Source organism: Notolepis coatsorum, assembly GCF_963971535.1.
Source record: "Notolepis coatsorum genome assembly, chromosome: 18".
NCBI classification, from domain to species: Eukaryota; Metazoa; Chordata; class Actinopteri; order Aulopiformes; family Paralepididae; genus Notolepis; species Notolepis coatsorum.
In genome coordinates this window covers 88,217,353-88,240,812 of record NC_140182.1, presented here as the reverse complement: position 1 = coordinate 88,240,812, position 23,460 = coordinate 88,217,353, and the positions used below count along the sequence as shown (strand labels likewise).

The 23,460-nt window shown below is 41.3% G+C and overlaps 1 protein-coding gene across 1 annotated transcript in view; it reads right to left on the bottom strand.

The window, feature by feature from the left end:
• Nucleotides 1-22,714, bottom strand: part of LOC311245539 (uncharacterized protein) — a 33,892-nt gene extending 11,178 nt beyond the window's left edge. The window contains exons 1-3 of the mRNA XM_084335411.1: nucleotides 22,606-22,714; nucleotides 19,510-19,553; nucleotides 9,236-9,392 (exon numbers count right to left, since the gene is read on the bottom strand). Coding sequence (XP_084191537.1) covers nucleotides 9,236-9,371 — 136 coding nt within the window. The 5' untranslated portion in view covers nucleotides 9,372-9,392; nucleotides 19,510-19,553; nucleotides 22,606-22,714. The remainder of the gene's footprint in view (nucleotides 1-9,235; nucleotides 9,393-19,509; nucleotides 19,554-22,605) is intronic.
• Nucleotides 22,715-23,460: the final 746 nt, after the last annotated feature.

The following is a 23,460-nucleotide window of genomic DNA, read 5'->3' as shown; positions in this document are numbered from 1 at the left end:
TGATCGGATCGGGACATCCCTACTTCTTACTGTTACGCTCCAGAGACTGTGCTAGACAAGATAGTATCAAATAACATAATAACATAATGGCATGAATTTAGAAGAAGAAAATGAGGTCACAGTGTTCGGTATAGACATATGTACAATGTTCTGAGTTACCATATAATATACAATACACAATACTATGCAGTGTACTAATGTACAGTACTATCTAGTGCAAAGCAGAAATGGGATGAGGTACAATTTGAGTTACAATTTACAGTAAGGTGTACGAGTTGTAGTGCAATCCTTCATCCATAAATATAAAGTGTGGGGAGTGGGTGCTACAGTGTGTTTGTTTAAAGTGGGTGTGTGCTATAAAGTGTGTGGAGTGGGTGCTACAGTGTTTGTTTAAAGTGAGTGTGTGCGTGTGGATGTGTGTGCTATGTGCGTTTGGTGGTTGTTGTTGTGTAGTGTTCATTCATTGTTCGTTTAGCAGCCTGATGGCCTGGGGATAGAAGCTTCTTCTGAGTCTTTCTGTGCTCGCCTTGAGACTCCGGTATCGCTTGCCTGACCGCAGCAGTTCAAAGAGGCAGTTGTTCGGGTGACTGGAGTCTTTAATGATTCTCTTAGCCTTGCCCTTGCAACGCTTGTAGTAAATGTTCTGGAGGGTGGGGAGCCCCCCTCCAATTGTGCGTTCGGCTGAACGTGTCACTCTTTGTAGTCTGCTTCGGTCATGTGCAGTGCTATTCCCAAACCAGGAGGTGATGTTGCCGGTCAAGATGCTCTCTATTGTACATGAGTAGAAGTTCTTAAGGATCTTCTGGCTGACTTGGAACTTCCTTAGGCGCCTGAGGAAGTAGAGGCGTTGTCGTGCCTTCTTCACAACACTGTCGATGTGTGTGGTCCATGTCAAGTCCTCGGATATGTAGGCTCCGAGGTACTTAAAGCTGTTGACTCTCTCAACCGGTGCCCCGTCGATGCTGAGGGGGCTGTAGTCCTTGACCCCCGACCTCCTGAAGTCCACAATCATCTCCTTTGTTTTGCTGACGTTCAGGGAGAGGCTGTTTTCCTGGCACCATCCCGCCAGGACCTTGACCTCTTCCAGGTAGGCCCTCTCGTCGTTGGCAGAGATCAGGCCCACCACCACTGTGTCGTCAGCAAATTTGACGATTGTATTGCTACTCCGCTGAGCCACACAGTCGTGTGTGTACAGGGAGTAGAGGAGGGGACTCAGAACACAGCCCTGGGGGGCCCCTATGTTGAGGGTGATGGATGAGGAGGTGCAGTTGCCTGCTCTCACCACCTGGGGTCTGCCAGTCAGGAAGTCCAAGACCCACTGGCAGAGGTCATAGCCCAAGCCCAGGTCCCTGAGCTTGGCTATGAGTATGGAGGGGACTATGGTATTGAATGCCGAGCTGTAGTCGATGAATAGCATTCTCACATAGTTCCCCTGCCTCTTGTCCAGGTGTGATGCTGCTGTGTGCAGCACATGGGATATAGCGTCCTCCGTGGACCTGTTGGGGCGGTATGCAAATTGCAGGGGGTCCATGTTGATGGGGAGGGAGGAGCAGATGTAGCCCTTTACTAGCTTCTCAAAGCACTTCATGGCTATGGAGGTGAGAGCTACAGGGCGGTAGTCGTTGAGGCAAGCAGGCTTGGATTTTTTGGGTACAGGGATAATAGTGGACTTCTTCAGGCAGGTGGGGATGACAGCCTGTTCTAAGGACAGGTTAAATATGTCAGTGAATACTGGGGCCAGTTGGTCGGCACAGACTTTTAGGACGCGGCCGGGGATGCCGTCCGGACCTGCTGCCTTCCTGATATTCACTTTTTTAAAGGTCCGCCTCACCTCATGCTCCGTTACCCTGAACACTGCGCCTCCATCAGCAGCCGACCCCCCCCCCCCATTGCCGAGGCTTGTGAGCTGGTGTTGTTATTACCAGCATCAAACCTCGCATAGAAGGTATTGAGGTCATTTGCTAAGGAGATGTCACTGTTCAGTTTGAGGGAGGCGCCTTTGTAGTCTGTCATCGTTTTGAGCCCCTGCCACATAGCTCTAGAGTCAGCTTGTTCAAACTGGAGTTCAATTTTATCCCTGTAGCGCCATTTGGCCTCTGACACTGTCCTCCTTACGTTGTATCGCGCCACCTTGTGGTCATTCATGTTGCCTGCCACTAGGCCGTCGTTGTATGCTTTGGTGCGCTCTCTCAGAGCTTCACGGACGGATTTGTCTACCCAGGGTTTTTGATTTGGGTAAACTTTCATTTTGGTAGTGGGGATTGTTTCTTTCACCCTAGTACAAACATAGTCCAGCACTGTCTCCGTGTAGACATTAATGTTATCTGTGTCGCGGAACACATTCCAGTCTGTGTAGTGAAACACTGACCGGATCGTCTCCTCTGACGTCAAATCCCATTTCTGCACCTCTCGCGAGACTACGGGAGTACTTTTTATTCTCTGTTTGTACTTTGGTGAAAGAAAAATGGACGCGTGATCTGATTTACCAAAGCCACTATCAGAATGAGCCTTGTAGCCACCTTTAAATTGCGTGTAACAGTGATCTAGGATGTTACCGCCTCTGGTGTTGCAAGTCACATGCTGATAGAAGTCAGGCAATACCTTTCTCAGATTGGCGCTATTGAAATCTCCCAGCACTAAAATGGCGGCGTTAACGTTCGCCACTTGTATTTTATTTACCTCGTCGTGTAGTCTGGAGAGCGCAACCTTGTTGTTGGCTTGCGGTGGGATATACACTCCGATCAGGACGATCGCCGTTAACTCCCTCGGGAGGAAGAAAGGACGACACTTGATGGTTATATATTCCAGTTCTGGGGAGCAGTGGTTGGATAATTCCTTCACGTTAGTTGGATCGCTCCAATTTTTGTTAAACATGAAGGCAATACCTCCTCCACGTTGTTTACCGGACTCTGATGACCGATCCTTGCGATGGATAAAGAAGTGATCCGCTGGTTGAATCGCGTGGTCTGGAACCATGTTTCGGTGAAGCAGAGGACATTGCAGTCCCTAACGTCTCTTTGATATTGAATCCTTGCTCGGATGTCATCCAGTTTATTGTCGATTGATTGTACATTGGCTAGCAATATACTGGGCAGTGGTGTACGGTGGCGTCTGGATCTCAGCCTGTTACGGATCCCAGCCCTCTTTCCTCGTCGTCTTTTCCTGGGCTCTGGGAACAAAGGATCTGGTCCTATTCTCCGGAGAATTTCTTCAGGCCATTGATGCGGTTCGGAAAGCTGATCCAGTGAGTAATCCAGTTGGTAAGTTTCCCGTAATCCAATGTCTATGAGTGACTGACGGTCATATACATTAAATGCACCAACAGTTGGTACGAACAAAACTCTAAAAACTATAAATATTAACAAAAGTAAACACAGTCTCGACGGAGCGAACAGAAAGGCAGCCGGTCGGAGCAGCGCCATCTCTCAATGTAGTCAATGAACAACAGTCTCACATAGCCCCCCTTCTGGCGGTCAAGGTGAGAGAGGGTGCTGTGCAGTACTTGGGAGACCGCATCGTCAGTGGACCTGTTTGGCCTGTATGCAAATTGCATGGGGTCCATATCACTGGGGAGGGAGGCACAAATGTGATCCTTGACCAGCCTCTCGAAACATTTCATGGCCACAGAGGTGAGTGCCACCGGTCTGTAGTCATTGAGACCTGTTGGGGAGGATTTCTTTGGTACAGGGATGATGGTAGACATCTTGAAGCAGGCAGGGACCACTGACTCCTTCAGGGATAGATTAAATATGGCGGTGAACACAGGGGCTAGCTGGTTGGCACAGGACTTAAGTATGCGTCCTGTTATACCATCTGGGCCAGAGCATCCCCGCCCCCCCGCGGTTGCCCCCCCCCCCCTCCACAACAGCCGGCGCACCAGTGACGTCACTAGCCGTTGAGCTAGCGGCGCCACTGTCTACACCAAACCGAGCGTAGAAAGAGTTGAGCTTGTCCGCGAGGGAGGCGTCGTCGCTCCCCATTGAGGGGGCGCTGACTTTGTAGTCAGTTATTGTCCTCAGTCCCTGCCATAAGCCTCTTGTGTCGTTTTGTGCCATTTGTGTCTCCAGTTTATGAGCATATGTCCGTTTTGCAAGTTTTACAGCCTTGCGCAGAGTATAGACTGAAGCCTTGTACTCTTCCATGTTTCCTGACTCTCTGCCCAGGTTGTAGGCAGTGGTGCGGGATTTCAGAGCTGCTCTGATAGTACTGTCCACCCACGGTTTCTGGTTTGGGAACACCCGCACCTTCTTTGTGGGGACGATACTATCAGCCAGTGTTGTGATGAAGCAGACAACGCTGTCGGCGAACTCGCTGACGTCACTGGCGCTTCCTTGAAACATATTCCAGTCAACATCCTCGAGCGCGTCCTGAAGTGTGGCCTCTGATTGGTTGGTAAATTTTTTTGTCTCACGTGTTTGTAAGCCGGAATGAGGATAATGGAGTCGTGATCGGATGAGCTTGTAGCCCCCGTCAATGGTGGAGCCGCTACAGCCTTGTAGCCGGCTCTGAACGGGGTGTAGCAGTGGGTGTGAGTGAGTGAGTGAGTGAGTGAGTGAGTGAGTGAGTGAGTGAGTGAGTGAGTGAGTGAGTGAGTGAGTGAGTGAGTGAGTGAGTGAGTGAGTGAGTGAATGAGTGAGTGAGTTAGTGTGTGAGAGTGTGTGAGTGAGTGAGAGTGAGTGAGTGAGTGTGAGTGTGAATGAGTGAATGAATGAGTGAGTGAGTGAGTGAATGAGTGAGTGAATGAATGAATGAGTGAATGAATGGTTGAGGTTTAACCCTTTCACTGCCGCACTACCAAACGGTTAACCATTTCACTGCGACAATACACAGAATGTTAACCCTTTCACTGGCAAATTTTTTTTTTATCCACTTTTTCTCCTTATTTTTCTCCCATCCCAATTTCGTATATCTCCTCTCCCCTGTCTTGAACGTTGCTAGACTATGCCCCCCACTGGTCGGCTGTAGTGAGGATAGAAGCCTTGCATCACGTGTCCCCTCCGGTACACGAGGAGGCAGCCTGTCGCATCTTTTCACCAGACAGCGCGGACTCTCAGTGGCGAGTAGGCTTGGGCGGTATCATTTTTTTCATACCGTCACACCTGGATGACCTAATACCCCGGTATACGGTATATGACGGTATGACTTTCATTTTCATCACTTTCACCATACATAACGCTTGCTTATATTGAAACACGTTGAGATTAGGGCCGTTCTTTCAACCTGAAAGTGCACTTTCTTCAACCTCGAAGTAAACAAATCACAGAAGGTAGCCCACTGCCGCCTGCCGGCACCATCCAGGTATCGACGTGAGCTAACGGTAGCTAGTTAGCCGGCAGCCCGGCACCAACGTATCAACGTGAGCCAGTTGCATTAGGATTAAAAAATGTCAACACTCACTCACCCCGTTTTATATTACATTCCCATTTTTTTTTTTTATCTTTCTTCCCCTCCTTTTTCCCGATTTTTCTCCCATCCCACCCTTCCTGGTTGTTGCATACTTTCCCCTACTGTTGGTCCGGGAGACCGGAGACTGTCACATGCTTAACTCCGACGCATGTGCAGCCTGGGGCAGGCCAACCTGGCCGCGCAGGTTCTCACCGGGGAGAGTGTAGCGTGTGGGAGGCCACACTATCTCTCCTTAGTTCCAACCCTTGCTGAGCAGGCGCCCCGACCGAACTGTAGGGGTCGCTGTCCATAACGCCCAGGACCCACCCTTCAGCTTTCCCACCCCCTGATACAGCCAATTGTATCAGTGTGAGAGGCCAGCCAAGCTGATAGCAACGCCGGGAGCTGGATTCGAACAGGCGAATCCAGTGTCTCCCGGTGTTGGTGACGAACATAATCTCCGTGCGCCACGGTGACGGTGGTTAACTTCGACGCTTCATCGTTCAATGGTAACGTATTATTATTATTGCTTTAGCAGTCTGCTCAGAGATAGAGGAAATGCATACAGGTTAGTGTGACGCACCTCTGTGTTCTCCTCACGTGACTCACAATAGCCAATGCTGCCACCATCTTGCTCAGCTCAGCTCTGTGCAGGAAATACGGACCGCCTCCCCTGCCCTCTGCTGGCCGTGCTGTGTGTGTGTGCACTACAACCAATGCAGTCCCTGTCGAAACTCCGTTTCAGTGTAAATAGAAACTGAACCCCAACTGTGATTTTGACGGTATTGATTTTCAATACCGTCGGTATCTCTAAATACCCCGGTATACCGTAATACCGTCATACCGCCCAAGCCTAGTGGCGAGGAGTAACGCGTGGGAGGCTCACGCTGCCCCCGCTACTTCCTGTTTCCGCCGCACCGGCGTCACCCAACCGACCTGTAGGAGTCGCTGTCCACAACGTCCAATCCCCACCCACCGGCTTCCCCACCCTCTAACACTGCCAATTGTGTTAGTATGACGGCCGGCCAAGCCGGTAGCAACGCAGAGAGCTGGGCTCGAACCCAGTGTCTCCTGCGTTAGTGGTGAGCGCCTTGCCCACTGCGCCACCCAGCCGCCTTTTACTGCCACATTGTTATTATTATTATTAGTGTTACGTGTCTGTAGGTCAGCGTCTGTTATTGTCATCTTTCTGTAGGTCAGTATCGGATATTGTTAACTCTTTAAATGCCATGCCTGGTTTTCCATTTTACCGCTTGAATGCCACCATCCGCGCCAATGTTCAAGTTCTTTAATAGTTGTCATACAGAAGTACAGAATACTTTCATACAAAATGTTTCTTACTGTTACGCTCCAGAGACTGTGCTAGACAAGATAGTATCAAATAACATAATAACATAATATAGCATGAATTTAGAAGAAGAAAATGAGGTCACAGTTGTTCGGTATAGACATATGTACAATGTTCTGAGTTACCATATAATATACAATACACAACTATGCAGTGTACTAGTGTACAGTACTATCTAGTGCAAAGCAGAAATGGGATGAGGTACAATTTTAGGTACAATTTACAGTAAGGTGTACGAGTTGTAGTGCAATCCTTCATCCATAAATATAAAGTGTGGGGAGTGGGTGCTACAGTGTGTTTGTTTAAAGTGGGTGTGTGCTATAAAGTGTGTGTAGTGGGTGCTACAGTGTGTTTGTTTAAAGTGAGTGTGTGCGTGTGGATGTGTGTGCTATGTGTGTTTGGTGGTTGTTGTTGTGTAGTGTTCATTCATTGTTCGTTTAGCAGCCTGATGGCCTGGGGATAGAAGCTACTTCTGAGTCTTTCTGTGCTCGCCTTGAGACTTCTGTATCGCTTGCCTGACGGCAGCAGTTCAAAGAGGCAGTTGTTCGGGTGGCTCGAGTCCTTAATAATTCTCTTAGCCTTCCCCTTGCAACGCTTGTAGTAAATGTTCTGGAGGGTGGGGAGCCCCCCTCCGGTTGTGCGTTCGGCTGAACGTGTCACTCTTTGTAGTCTGCTTTGGTCTTTTGCAGTGCTATTCCCAAACCAGGAGGTGATGTTGCCGGTCAAGATGCTCTCTATTGTACATGAGTAGAAGTTCTTAAGGATCTTCTGGCTGACTTGGAACTTCCTTAGGCGCCTGAGGAAGTAGAGGCGTTGTCGTGCCTTCTTCACCACACTGTTAATGTGTATGGTCCATTTCAAGTCCTCGGATATGTGGGCTCCGAGGTACTTGAAGCTGTTGACTCTCTCAACCGGTGCCCCGTCGATGCTGAGGGGGCTGTAGTCCTTGACCCCCGACCTCCTGAAGTCCACAATCATCTCCTTTGTTTTGCTGACGTTCAGGGAGAGGCTGTTTTCCTGGCACCATCCCGCCAGGACCTTGACCTCTTCCAGGTAGGCCCTCTCGTCGTTGGCAGAGATCAGGCCCACCACCACTGTGTCGTCAGCAAATTTGACGATTGTATTGCTACTCCGCTGAGCCACACAGTCGTGTGTGTACAGGGAGTAGAGGAGGGGACTCAGAACACAGCCCTGGGGGGCCCCTATGTTGAGGGTGATGGATGAGGAGGTGCAGTTGCCTGCTCTCACCACCTGGGGTCTGCCAGTCAGGAAGTCCAAGACCCACTGGCAGAGGTCATAGCCCAAGCCCAGGTCCCTGAGCTTGGCTATGAGTATGGAGGGGACTATGGTATTGAATGCCGAGCTGTAGTCGATGAATAGCATTCATCCTCTACTAGATTAATATCGCCTAATCTATGTTTTAAATTATGGCTATGTGTCTAATCTGCCCATCGCATTATCAAAGACTATGTTCCAGACAGTGCTGTGAAGGCAGATTGTTTTTTTATCGCGTCGTTGCCGTTTCAGAGCAGTTAGAAAAGCCCCCGTTTTGATATAAAAAACAACTCATTCTGGAGCATTCTATGAAAATCGTCTTTTAGTGGAATATTCCACAACGTTGATATTCGTCGGCCTTTTTATGAATCGTTTTCAAATAAACGCTAGATGATCAATATTATACGTGCACGCACGCACATTACGGCCGCGTGCGGACAATCGCCTTGTTGATTTCCTCTCGGACTTTTACAGTGAAAACGAAAGAAGAGATTTCACAAAACAGCTTATAACTTCATCAAAATTACTCTGATTATCCTACCACTGATAACATAGAGTCCTTACCTGACATCAGATGGTATCCAACTGGTATATTCCAATTCCTGATCACCATTCGAAAAAATCGATACGTGTATGGATCCAACGCGACACAGTGGTTCTCCATGATCCGCGGAGATCTGAGGCTCCAGAATGAACTCTAGTAACCCCGGCTGGATCAGTGAACTGGAAAATGTGGAGTACCGGATTTTTTTCCCCATTCATTTTCATTGAGTCCATTCCAAAATCACTTATGTCATCTGGGAGACGACAGGGGGCGCTTTTTTCCACAGTGATCACCGGCGCAGCTCGGCAATACTCGGGTAGGCTCGGGTGATGCAATAATTTTTCAGATCGCAAAAAAAAAAAAAAAAAAAAAAATCCGAGAAATCTCGTGAGTGGCTAGCAACCACCTATAAAAAAACACGAGAAATCTCGTGAGTGGCACTGAAAGAGTTAATAATAATAATAATAATAATACATCAATTTTGTATAGCGCCTTCCGAATGCTCAAAGACACGTTACAGAGCAAAATAAACAATAGTTTTAGTAGAAAACATTTATGAAAATAAAAAGAAAATTATATAAAAAGGTGAGAGAGGAAGGAGTTAAAGGCTTGTTGTTGTTATTGTTACGTGTCTGTAGGTCAGTATGTGTTGTTGTTGTTGTTGTTGTTGTTGTTGTTGTTACCCGTCTGTACGTCGGTCTCGGAGGTGGGACACTGGTACAGGGTCGGTACAGGGTCGGTCTCCTGGTCCACAGTGACGGGGCGACACATGACTGCTTTGTTCTTCATCTGGCGCCGACGGAGCAGCGGGGGGGGCATGGGCTCGGTCTGGGTGCTGGCCTGGATCAGAACACATGGTACTGTATAACATAAACACATCCTGGATCATAACACATGGTACTGTATAACATAAACACACCCTGGATCATAACACATGGTACTGTATAACATAAACACACCCTGGATCATAACACATGGTACTGTATAACATAAACACATCCTGGACCATAACACATGGTACTGTATAACATAAACACACCCTGGATCATAACACATGGTACTGTATAACATAAACACATCCTGGACCATAACACATGGTACTGTATAACATAAACACACCCTGGATCATAACACATGGTACTGTATAACATAAACACATCCTGGACCATAACACATGGTACTGTATAACATAAACACATCCTGGATCATAACACATGGTACTGTATAACATAAACACATCCTGGATCAGAACACATGGTACTGTATAACATAAACACATCCTACATCATAACACATGGTACTGTATAACATAAACACAGCCTGGATCATAACACATGGTACTGTATAACATAAACACATCCTGGATCATAACACATGGTACTGTATAACATAAACACATCCTACATCATAACACATGGTACTGTATAACATAAACACAGCCTGGATCAGAACACATGGTACTGTATAACATAAACACATCCTACATCATAACACATGGTACTGTATAACATAAACACATCCTGGATCATAACACATGGTACTGTATAACATAAACACATCCTACATCATAACACATGGTACTGTATAACATAAACACATCCTGGATCATAACACATGGTACTGTATAACATAAACACATCCTGGATCATAACACATGGTACTGTATAACATAAACACATCCTACATCATAACACATGGTACTGTATAACATAAACACATCCTGGATCATAACACATGGTACTGTATAACATAAACACATCCTGGATCATAACACATGGTACTGTATAACATAAACACATCCTACATCATAACACATGGTACTGTATAACATAAACACATCCTACATCATAACACATGGTACTGTATAACATAAACACATCCTACATCATAACACATGGTACTGTATAACATAAACACATCCTGGATCATAACACATGGTACTGTATAACATAAACACATCCTGGATCATAACACATGGTACTGTATAACATAAACACATCCTGGATCATAACACATGGTACTGTATAACATAAACACATCCTACATCATAACACATGGTACTGTATAACATAAACACATCCTGGATCATAACACATGGTACTGTATAACATAAACACATCCTGGATCATAACACATGGTACTGTATAACATAAACACATCCTACATCATAACACATGGTACTGTATAACATAAACACATCATACATCATAACACATGGTACTGTATAACATAAACACATCCTGGATCATAACACATGGTACTGTATAACATAAACACATCCTGGATCATAACACATGGTACTGTATAACATAAACACATCATACATCATAACACATGGTACTGTATAACATAAACACATCCTGGATCATAACACATGGTACTGTATAACATAAACACATCCTACATCATAACACATGGTACTGTATAACATAAACACATCCTACATCATAACACATGGTACTGTATAACATAAACACATCCTGGATCATAACACATGGTACTGTATAACATAAACACATCCTGGATCATAACACATGGTACTGTATAACATAAACACATCCTGGATCATAACACATGGTACTGTATAACATAAACACATCCTACATCATAACACATGGTACTGTATAACATAAACACATCCTGGATCATAACACATGGTACTGTATAACATAAACACATCCTGGATCATAACACATGGTACTGTATAACATAAACACAGCCTGGATCATAACACATGGTACTGTATAACATAAACACATCCTACATCATAACACATGGTACTGTATAACATAAACACATCCTGGACCATAACACATGGTACTGTATAACATAAACACATCCTACATCATAACACATGGTACTGTATAACATAAACACATCCTACATCATAACACATGGTACTGTATAACATAAACACATCCTGGATCATAACACATGGTACTGTATAACATAAACACATCCTGGATCATAACACATGGTACTGTATAACATAAACACATCCTGGATCATAACACATGGTACTGTATAACATAAACACATCCTGGATCATAACACATGGTACTGTATAACATAAACACATCCTACATCATAACACATGGTACTGTATAACATAAACACATCCTACATCATAACACATGGTACTGTATAACATAAACACATCCTGGATCAGAACACATGGTACTGTATAACATAAACACAGCCTGGATCATAACACATGGTACTGTATAACATAAACACATCCTGGATCATAACACATGGTACTGTATAACATAAACACATCCTGGATCATAACACATGGTACTGTATAACATAAACACATCCTACATCATAACACATGGTACTGTATAACATAAACACATCCTGGATCATAACACATGGTACTGTATAACATAAACACATCCTGGATCATAACACATGGTACTGTATAACATAAACACATCCTGGATCATAACACATGGTACTGTATAACATAAACACATCCTACATCATAACACATGGTACTGTATAACATAAACACATCCTACATCATAACACATGGTACTGTATAACATAAACACATCCTACATCATAACACATGGTACTGTATAACATAAACACATCCTACATCATAACACATGGTACTGTATAACATAAACACATCCTACATCATAACACATGGTACTGTATAACATAAACACATCCTGGATCATAACACATGGTACTGTATAACATAAACACATCCTGGATCATAACACATGGTACTGTATAACATAAACACAGCCTGGATCATAACACATGGTACTGTATAACATAAACACATCCTGGATCATAACACATGGTACTGTATAACATAAACACATCCTACATCATAACACATGGTACTGTATAACATAAACACATCCTGGATCATAACACATGGTACTGTATAACATAAACACATCCTACATCATAACACATGGTACTGTATAACATAAACACATCCTACATCATAACACATGGTACTGTATAACATAAACACATCCTGGATCATAACACATGGTACTGTATAACATAAACACAGCCTGGATCATAACACATGGTACTGTATAACATAAACACATCCTGGATCATAACACATGGTACTGTATAACATAAACACATCCTGGATCATAACACATGGTACTGTATAACATAAACACATCCTGGATCATAACACATGGTACTGTATAACATAAACACATCCTACATCATAACACATGGTACTGTATAACATAAACACATCCTGGATCATAACACATGGTACTGTATAACATAAACACATCCTACATCATAACACATGGTACTGTATAACATAAACACATCCTGGATCATAACACATGGTACTGTATAACATAAACACATCATACATCATAACACATGGTACTGTATAACATAAACACATCCTGGATCATAACACATGGTACTGTATAACATAAACACATCCTACATCATAACACATGGTACTGTATAACATAAACACAGCCTGGATCAGAACACATGGTACTGTATAACATAAACACATCCTACATCATAACACATGGTACTGTATAACATAAACACATCCTGGATCATAACACATGGTACTGTATAACATAAACACATCATACATCATAACACATGGTACTGTATAACATAAACACATCCTGGATCATAACACATGGTACTGTATAACATAAACACATCCTACATCATAACACATGGTACTGTATAACATAAACACAGCCTGGATCAGAACACATGGTACTGTATAACATAAACACATCCTGGATCATAACACATGGTACTGTATAACATAAACACATCCTGGATCATAACACATGGTACTGTATAACATAAACACATCCTGGATCATAACACATGGTACTGTATAACATAAACACATCCTGGATCAGAACACATGGTACTGTATAACATAAACACATCCTACATCATAACACATGGTACTGTATAACATAAACACATCCTGGATCATAACACATGGTACTGTATAACATAAACACAGCCTACATCATAACACATGGTACTGTATAACATAAACACATCCTACATCATAACACATGGTACTGTATAACATAAACACATCCTGGATCATAACACATGGTACTGTATAACATAAACACATCCTACATCATAACACATGGTACTGTATAACATAAACACAGCCTACATCATAACACATGGTACTGTATAACATAAACACATCCTGGATCATAACACATGGTACTGTATAACATAAACACATCCTGGATCATAACACATGGTACTGTATAACATAAACACATCCTACATCATAACACATGGTACTGTATAACATAAACACATCCTGGATCATAACACATGGTACTGTATAACATAAACACATCCTGGATCATAACACATGGTACTGTATAACATAAACACATCCTACATCATAACACATGGTACTGTATAACATAAACACATCCTGGATCATAACACATGGTACTGTATAACATAAACACATCCTGGACCATAACACATGGTACTGTATAACATAAACACATCCTGGATCATAACACATGGTACTGTATAACATAAACACATCCTGGATCATAACACATGGTACTGTATAACATAAACACATCCTGGATCATAACACATGGTACTGTATAACATAAACACATCCTGGATCATAACACATGGTACTGTATAACATAAACACATCCTGGATCATAACACATGGTACTGTATAACATAAACACATCCTACATCATAACACATGGTACTGTATAACATAAACACATCCTGGATCATAACACATGGTACTGTATAACATAAACACATCCTACATCATAACACATGGTACTGTATAACATAAACACATCCTGGATCATAACACATGGTACTGTATAACATAAACACAGCCTACATCATAACACATGGTACTGTATAACATAAACACATCCTGGATCATAACACATGGTACTGTATAACATAAACACATCCTACATCATAACACATGGTACTGTATAACATAAACACATCCTACATCATAACACATGGTACTGTATAACATAAACACATCCTGGATCATAACACATGGTACTGTATAACATAAACACATCCTGGATCATAACACATGGTACTGTATAACATAAACACATCCTACATCATAACACATGGTACTGTATAACATAAACACAGCCTACATCATAACACATGGTACTGTATAACATAAACACATCCTGGATCATAACACATGGTACTGTATAACATAAACACATCCTGGATCATAACACATGGTACTGTATAACATAAACACATCCTGGATCATAACACATGGTACTGTATAACATAAACACATCCTGGATCATAACACATGGTACTGTATAACATAAACACATCCTACATCATAACACATGGTACTGTATAACATAAACACATCCTGGATCATAACACATGGTACTGTATAACATAAACACATCCTACATCATAACACATGGTACTGTATAACATAAACACATCCTGGATCATAACACATGGTACTGTATAACATAAACACATCCTGGATCATAACACATGGTACTGTATAACATAAACACATCCTACATCATAACACATGGTACTGTATAACATAAACACATCCTACATCATAACACATGGTACTGTATAACATAAACACATCCTGGATCATAACACATGGTACTGTATAACATAAACACATCCTGGATCATAACACATGGTACTGTATAACATAAACACATCCTACATCAGAACACATGGTACTGTATAACATAAACACATCCTGGATCATAACACATGGTACTGTATAACATAAACACATCCTACATCATAACACATGGTACTGTATAACATAAACACATCCTACATCATAACACATGGTACTGTATAACATAAACACACCCTGGATCATAACACATGGTACTGTATAACATAAACACATCCTGGATCATAACACATGGTACTGTATAACATAAACACATCCTGGATCATAACACATGGTACTGTATAACATAAACACACCCTGGATCATAACACATGGTACTGTATAACATAAACACACCCTGGATCATAACACATGGTACTGTATAACATAAACACATCCTACATCATAACACATGGTACTGTATAACATAAACACATCCTGGATCATAACACATGGTACTGTATAACATAAACACATCCTACATCATAACACATGGTACTGTATAACATAAACACATCCTACATCATAACACATGGTACTGTATAACATAAACACATCCTGGATCATAACACATGGTACTGTATAACATAAACACATCCTGGATCATAACACATGGTACTGTATAACATAAACACATCCTGGATCATAACACATGGTACTGTATAACATAAACACATCCTGGATCATAACACATGGTACTGTATAACATAAACACATCCTGGATCATAACACATGGTACTGTATAACATAAACACATCCTGGATCATAACACATGGTACTGTATAACATAAACACATCCTGGATCATAACACATGGTACTGTATAACATAAACACATCCTACACCATAACACATGGTACTGTATAACATAAACACATCCTACATCATAACACATGGTACTGTATAACATAAACACATCCTACATCATAACACATGGTACTGTATAACATAAACACATCCTACATCATAACACATGGTACTGTATAACATAAACACATCCTACATCATAACACATGGTACTGTATAACATAAACACATCCTACATCATAACACATGGTACTGTATAACATAAACACAGCCTACATCATAACACATGGTACTGTATAACATAAACACATCCTGGATCATAACACATGGTACTGTATAACATAAACACATCCTGGATCATAACACATGGTACTGTATAACATAAACACATCCTACATCATAACACATGGTACTGTATAACATAAACACATCCTACATCATAACACATGGTACTGTATAACATAAACACATCCTGGATCATAACACATGGTACTGTATAACATAAACACATCCTGGATCATAACACATGGTACTGTATAACATAAACACATCCTACATCATAACACATGGTACTGTATAACATAAACACATCCTACATCATAACACATGGTACTGTATAACATAAACACATCCTACATCATAACACATGGTACTGTATAACATAAACACAGCCTGGATCATAACACATGGTACTGTATAACATAAACACATCCTGGATCATAACACATGGTACTGTATAACATAAACACAGCCTACATCATAACACATGGTACTGTATAACATAAACACATCCTGGATCATAACACATGGTACTGTATAACATAAACACATCCTGGATCATAACACATGGTACTGTATAACATAAACACATCCTACATCATAACACATGGTACTGTATAACATAAACACATCCTGGATCATAACACATGGTACTGTATAACATAAACACATCCTGGATCATAACACATGGTACTGTATAACATAAACACATCCTACATCATAACACATGGTACTGTATAACATAAACACATCCTGGATCATAACACATGGTACTGTATAACATAAACACATCATACATCATAACACATGGTACTGTATAACATAAACACATCCTGGATCATAACACATGGTACTGTATAACATAAACACATCCTACATCATAACACATGGTACTGTATAACATAAACACATCCTGGATCATAACACATGGTACTGTATAACATAAACACATCCTGGATCATAACACATGGTACTGTATAACATAAACACACCCTGGATCATAACACATGGTACTGTATAACATAAACACATCCTGGATCATAACACATGGTACTGTATAACATAAACACACCCTGGATCATAACACATGGTACTGTATAACATAAACACATCCTGGACCATAACACATGGTACTGTATAACATAAACACATCCTGGATCATAACACATGGTACTGTATAACATAAACACATCCTACATCATAACACATGGTACTGTATAACATAAACACATCCTGGATCATAACACATGGTACTGTATAACATAAACACATCATACATCATAACACATGGTACTGTATAACATAAACACAGCCTACATCATAACACATGGTACTGTATAACATAAACACATCCTGGATCAGAACACATGGTACTGTATAACATAAACACATCATACATCATAACACATGGTACTGTATAACATAAACACATCCTACATCATAACACATGGTACTGTATAACATAAACACATCCTACATCATAACACATGGTACTGTATAACATAAACACATCCTACATCATAACACATGGTACTGTATAACATAAACACATCCTACATCATAACACATGGTACTGTATAACATAAACACATCCTGGATCATAACACATGGTACTGTATAACATAAACACATCCTGGATCATAACACATGGTACTGTATAACATAAACACATCCTGGATCATAACACATGGTACTGTATAACATAAACCCATCCTACATCATAACACATGGTACTGTATAACATAAACACAGCCTACATCAGAACACATGGTACTGTATAACATAAACACATCCTACATCATAACACATGGTACTGTATAACATAAACACATCCTGGATCATAACACATGGTACTGTATAACATAAACACAGCCTACATCATAACACATGGTACTGTATAACATAAACACATCCTACATCATAACACATGGTACTGTATAACATAAACACAGCCTACATCATAACACATGGTACTGTATAACATAAACACATCCTACATCATAACACATGGTACTGTATAACATAAACACATCCTACATCATAACACATGGTACTGTATAACATAAACACATCCTGGATCATAACACATGGTACTGTATAACATAAACACATTCTACATCATAACACATGGTACTGTATAACATAAACACAGCCTGGATCAGAACACATGGTACTGTATAACATAAACACATCCTGGATCATAACACATGGTACTGTATAACATAAACACATCCTACATCATAACACATGGTACTGTATAACATAAACACATCCTGGATCAGAACACATGGTACTGTATAACATAAACACATCCTGGATCATAACACATGGTACTGTATAACATAAACACATCCTGGATCATAACACATGGTACTGTATAACATAAACACATCCTGGATCATAACACATGGTACTGTATAACATAAACACATCCTGGATCAGAACACATGGTACTGTATAACATAAACACATCCTGGATCATAACACATGGTACTGTATAACATAAACACATCCTGGATCATAACACATGGTACTGTATAACATAAACACATCCTGGATCATAACACATGGTACTGTATAACATAAACACATCCTACATCATAACACATGGTACTGTATAACATAAACACATCCTGGATCATAACACATGGTACTGTATAACATAAACACATCCTGGATCATAACACATGGTACTGTATAACATAAACACAGCCTACATCATAACACATGGTACTGTATAACATAAACACATCCTGGATCATAACACATGGTACTGTATAACATAAACACATCCTACATCATAACACATGGTACTGTATAACATAAACACATTCTACATCATAACACATGGTACTGTATAACATAAACACATCCTGGATCATAACACATGGTACTGTATAACATAAACACAGCCTGGATCATAACACATGGTACTGTATAACATAAACACATCCTACATCATAACACATGGTACTGTATAACATAAACACATCCTACATCAAATACATAACATATTATAACATAAACACAGCCTACATCAGAATATATAACACAAAAATAAATCCTAAAAAAGTTACAAAAAGTTAGTAAAATTACTGTTATAGTAATATTTGTAGTTTCTGATTGTTCAGAAATGGGGGGGAGGGGTTCACACACACACACACACACACACACACACACACACACTTACATGGTCCAGGTTCTTGTCGTGAGTGCTGGGTGTAGGAAGAGACGCTGTAAGGAGGGAGGAGTTGAACAGTTCAACACCAAGTCTAACAGTCCTATGATCAATAAGAGAATCTGCTTTCTGATCAATACAGGTATCAGCTCAGCACCAATTAATGGAAGCGGATACGGACCAAGAATCAAGAAGAATCAAGAGGTTTATTTGTCACATTACATACCAGGGCATACAGTGAAATGCGGGTGGTCATGCCCGCATTGATTGTGCCAAATACAATAATAAAATAAACATAGAAAAAAAATTAAATAGATAAGACACAAGATATGCATGGTAAAAAAAATACATGCCGAGTTCCTGAGAAACTGGTTCCTATATACAATTTACAATTTTAACTCTTAACACTTTGAGCGCCAGCAGTGTTTTCCTTTTTACCCCCTTGAATGCCACCATCCACAGCCAGTGTTAACGTTAATATCGCCTAATCTATGTTTTAAATTATGGCTATGTGTCTAATCTGCCCGTCGCTTATCAAAGAATAATTTTCCAGTCAACATTGTCAAGGCAGATTGTATTTTTATCGCTTCATTTCCGTTTGATAGCATTTTGAAAATCACCTGTTTTCGGGGAAAAAACAACCCATTCCTATGATAATCGCCTTTTACTGGAATATTCCAGAACGTTGTCATTTGTCGGCCTATTTATGAATAGTTTTCAAATAAACGCTAGATGATCGATAGTATATGTGTACGCACGCACGCTCGTGCCGTGCACTGATAATCGCTGCTCTTATTTCCTCATGGCTTTTACAGTCAAAACAGCCATATCACATATCACATAAACGCTTATATATCCGTGAAAACGAGTCTGATTAGGCCTAACAAAAATAATGGTTGGTTTCAGGTTGCCGACCGACCCTGCCGATTTAGGTGCGACCCAATATATTTTATGAGTTTTAAAAAAAAATTATATATTAAAAAAAAAAAAAAAAACGTTTTTTTTTTTTTTTGTTTTTTTTTTTTTAGAATAAAGTTTCATAGAAATCTTAGTCAAACATTTAGTATTATGGATATTAAACATGCTGGCAGAGTACATGCATCCATGTTGTTGTGAACATTTTAACCCTTTCACTGCCACACGACAGCCGGTTAACCCTTTCACTGTGACAATACAGAAGGTTAGCCCTTTACTATCACACAACCGACGGCGATGCTCCATCATTAGCATCATTAGCTCCGCATCCGCGGAGCTAATGATGCTAATGATGGAGCATCGCCGTCGGTTGTGTGATAGTAAAGGGCTAACCTTCTGTCGTGTGGCAGTGAAAGGGTTAATTAAATAAAGAAATTCCCTATCCATAGTCGCCGTGGGAAAGAATAAAAAAAATAAAAAAATAAAAAAAATTCCCTACCTACCCATGGCCAAACTGACAACCAACCTGAAACCAACTATTATTTTTGTTAGGCCTTATCCTAACACTGATAACATAGATTCCTTACCTGAGGTCAGATGGTATCCAAATGGTTTATTCCAATTTCCGATCGCCATTCGAAAAAATCGATAAATGTATTGATCCATCGTGTGTACAGTATAACCCATATTCGCCGTGGCTCAGAGGCTCCAGAATGAACTCTGGTAGACCCCGGCTGCATCAGTGAGAAGTAAAATGTGGAGTCAGAAATCCATTCTCCCATTCACTTTCATTGAGTCCATTCCAAAAGGGTGATTTACCATCTGGGAGACGATAGGGGGCGCTTTTTTCACATCTGAGCGCCGCAATATGATTTCAGATCGCAAAAAAAAAAAAAAAAAAAAACGAGAATACTCGTGACGTAGCATTCAACGGTCGGGGCGTAAACCCGAGAATAGCCGTGAGTGGCATACAAAGTGTTAATGTGTCTAAACTATACTATTAGTACCTCCTTCCTTTAAAGTGACTTTCTATTTTTATAAAGTGACATTTTGTTCAAGTGATAGTTTTAGCGGTTGCCGCATGAGTGTTGTGTTGTGTGTGTGTCTGTGTGTGTGTCTGTGTACTTGTGAGTGGAGAGTTCAGTGTTCTGATGGCCTGCAGGGGGAAGAAGCTGAGCCTTAGTCTCTCTGTTCTTGCAGCGTGTGACCGTAGGCGCTTGCCTGACCGCAGCAGGCTGTTGTTCAACCCCAGCTTGAAGCCGAGCTTAAAACTCTGGGTGTCTTTGGCAAACAACTAGGCTAGTGGTCCATAAAGTCCCCATGGCTACGGTCATAGTGTCCTGATATGAATAGCTAGTTACGTTTATATAGAGAGATGATAAATTAATTAAACGTAAAAAAAAAGAAAAAAAAATTGAAGTGATTCGAACTTGTATAATTTACACTTGTGCCAATTGCCTACTTATTATTAAGCTAGGTATTGCGCGAGCGTTGCTTGATTAACCTGCGTGGTTAATATGTAGGGGGGATTACGAATGCATAATGCCGCGGCAACCTATTAATATTACCTATGCGACCTACAGTATGTGACACATTAAAGATGGCGGCTTGCGTTCTGAACGAGCGTATTCGCGAAGGAGAGCCATAACATTACATTTCCGCATTTCATTTCCGCGAGGGGCCTCTGCCACCCGTGCCGCGCTGCAACACACAGGAGCGGCAGGCGGCGATAAGGGGGCGGGCTAGCGCGCGGTCACGTGGGCGTCGTGGCCAATCAGAGAAACGCTGAACGCAAGTAGGTTACCGTAAGTGTTCACGCGTCCGGGTCTACGTTTGACAAAATGAGTGTGTAATAATGATGAGTGTGTATTTGAACATCATGCTGGTTAACCGTCTGTAGTGTGATAGTAAAGGGTTAACCTTCTGTAGTGTGATAGTAAAGGGTTAACCTTCTGTAGTGTGGTAGTGAAAGGGTTAACCTGCATTTATTTTACCAAATAAATGAGAAGCATGTTTGAATCAGCAATGCCTCCGCTCTTGCTGTACCAAAATCTCTCCTAGCTCTAACCGTCACTGTCAAAATAATGTGGAGTACAGAGACCAAACAAACCAATGTTTCACTGGACTCAAACTTCCAGACTGCACTGTATCCATAAACAAGACAAAACAACAAACCCCTTTGTTTGAACTGACCAGTTAGAGCAGAGTCTGCAGTCACATGGGGCTGACTGGCAGAGCCGTTATCCAATGAGACGGCATCCGTGGCAATGACAGGATTTATTTTTGAATTATGTGGTAGGGCCGCACCTGAAGAGAGAGAGAGAGAGCGACAGAGACAGAGACAGAGAGAGAGAGAGAGAGAGATAGGGTTAACATAGTTAACGGTAGGCTCCGAGGGGACTCTTATGGTAGGTACACAATATAGCTCATCTCTGGGTAACAGTACAGTTGATTACTTTATCACGGACCTCAGCCTAGAGTCTCTCAGAGCGTTCACAGTCAGCCAGCAAACACCCCTGTCAGACCACAGCAAAACCACTGTCTACCTGAATAGATCAACACCCAACCAGGAAATACCAAAACCAAACAAACTACACACTATTAAAAAACACTACAAATGGAAAGAAAGTAGTATGGAAGCATTCCAATCTGCTATCAAGCTACAAAAAGTCCAATCAAAATTAGACCAATTCCTGGGAAAAAACCTCCAACACAACAGCAAAAGCGTAAAGGGGGCGGTAGAAAACCTCAATAACATATTTGACCTTACAGCTTCCTTATCCAACCTAAAGGCCTCAAATAGGAAAGCGAGGAAAAATAAAAATATGCATGACAAATGGTATGATAATGATTGTAAAAATCTTAGGAAGAAATTAAGGAACCTACTGTATCAAACCAAAAACACAGAGACCCAGACAACCAGAACACACGTCTCCAATACAGTGAAACACTGAAACACTACAAAAACAGTCCAAAAAAAAGGGACCAACACGTTAGAAACCAGCTTCAAGATATAGAGGAATCCACAAAAACAAACAACTTCTGGGA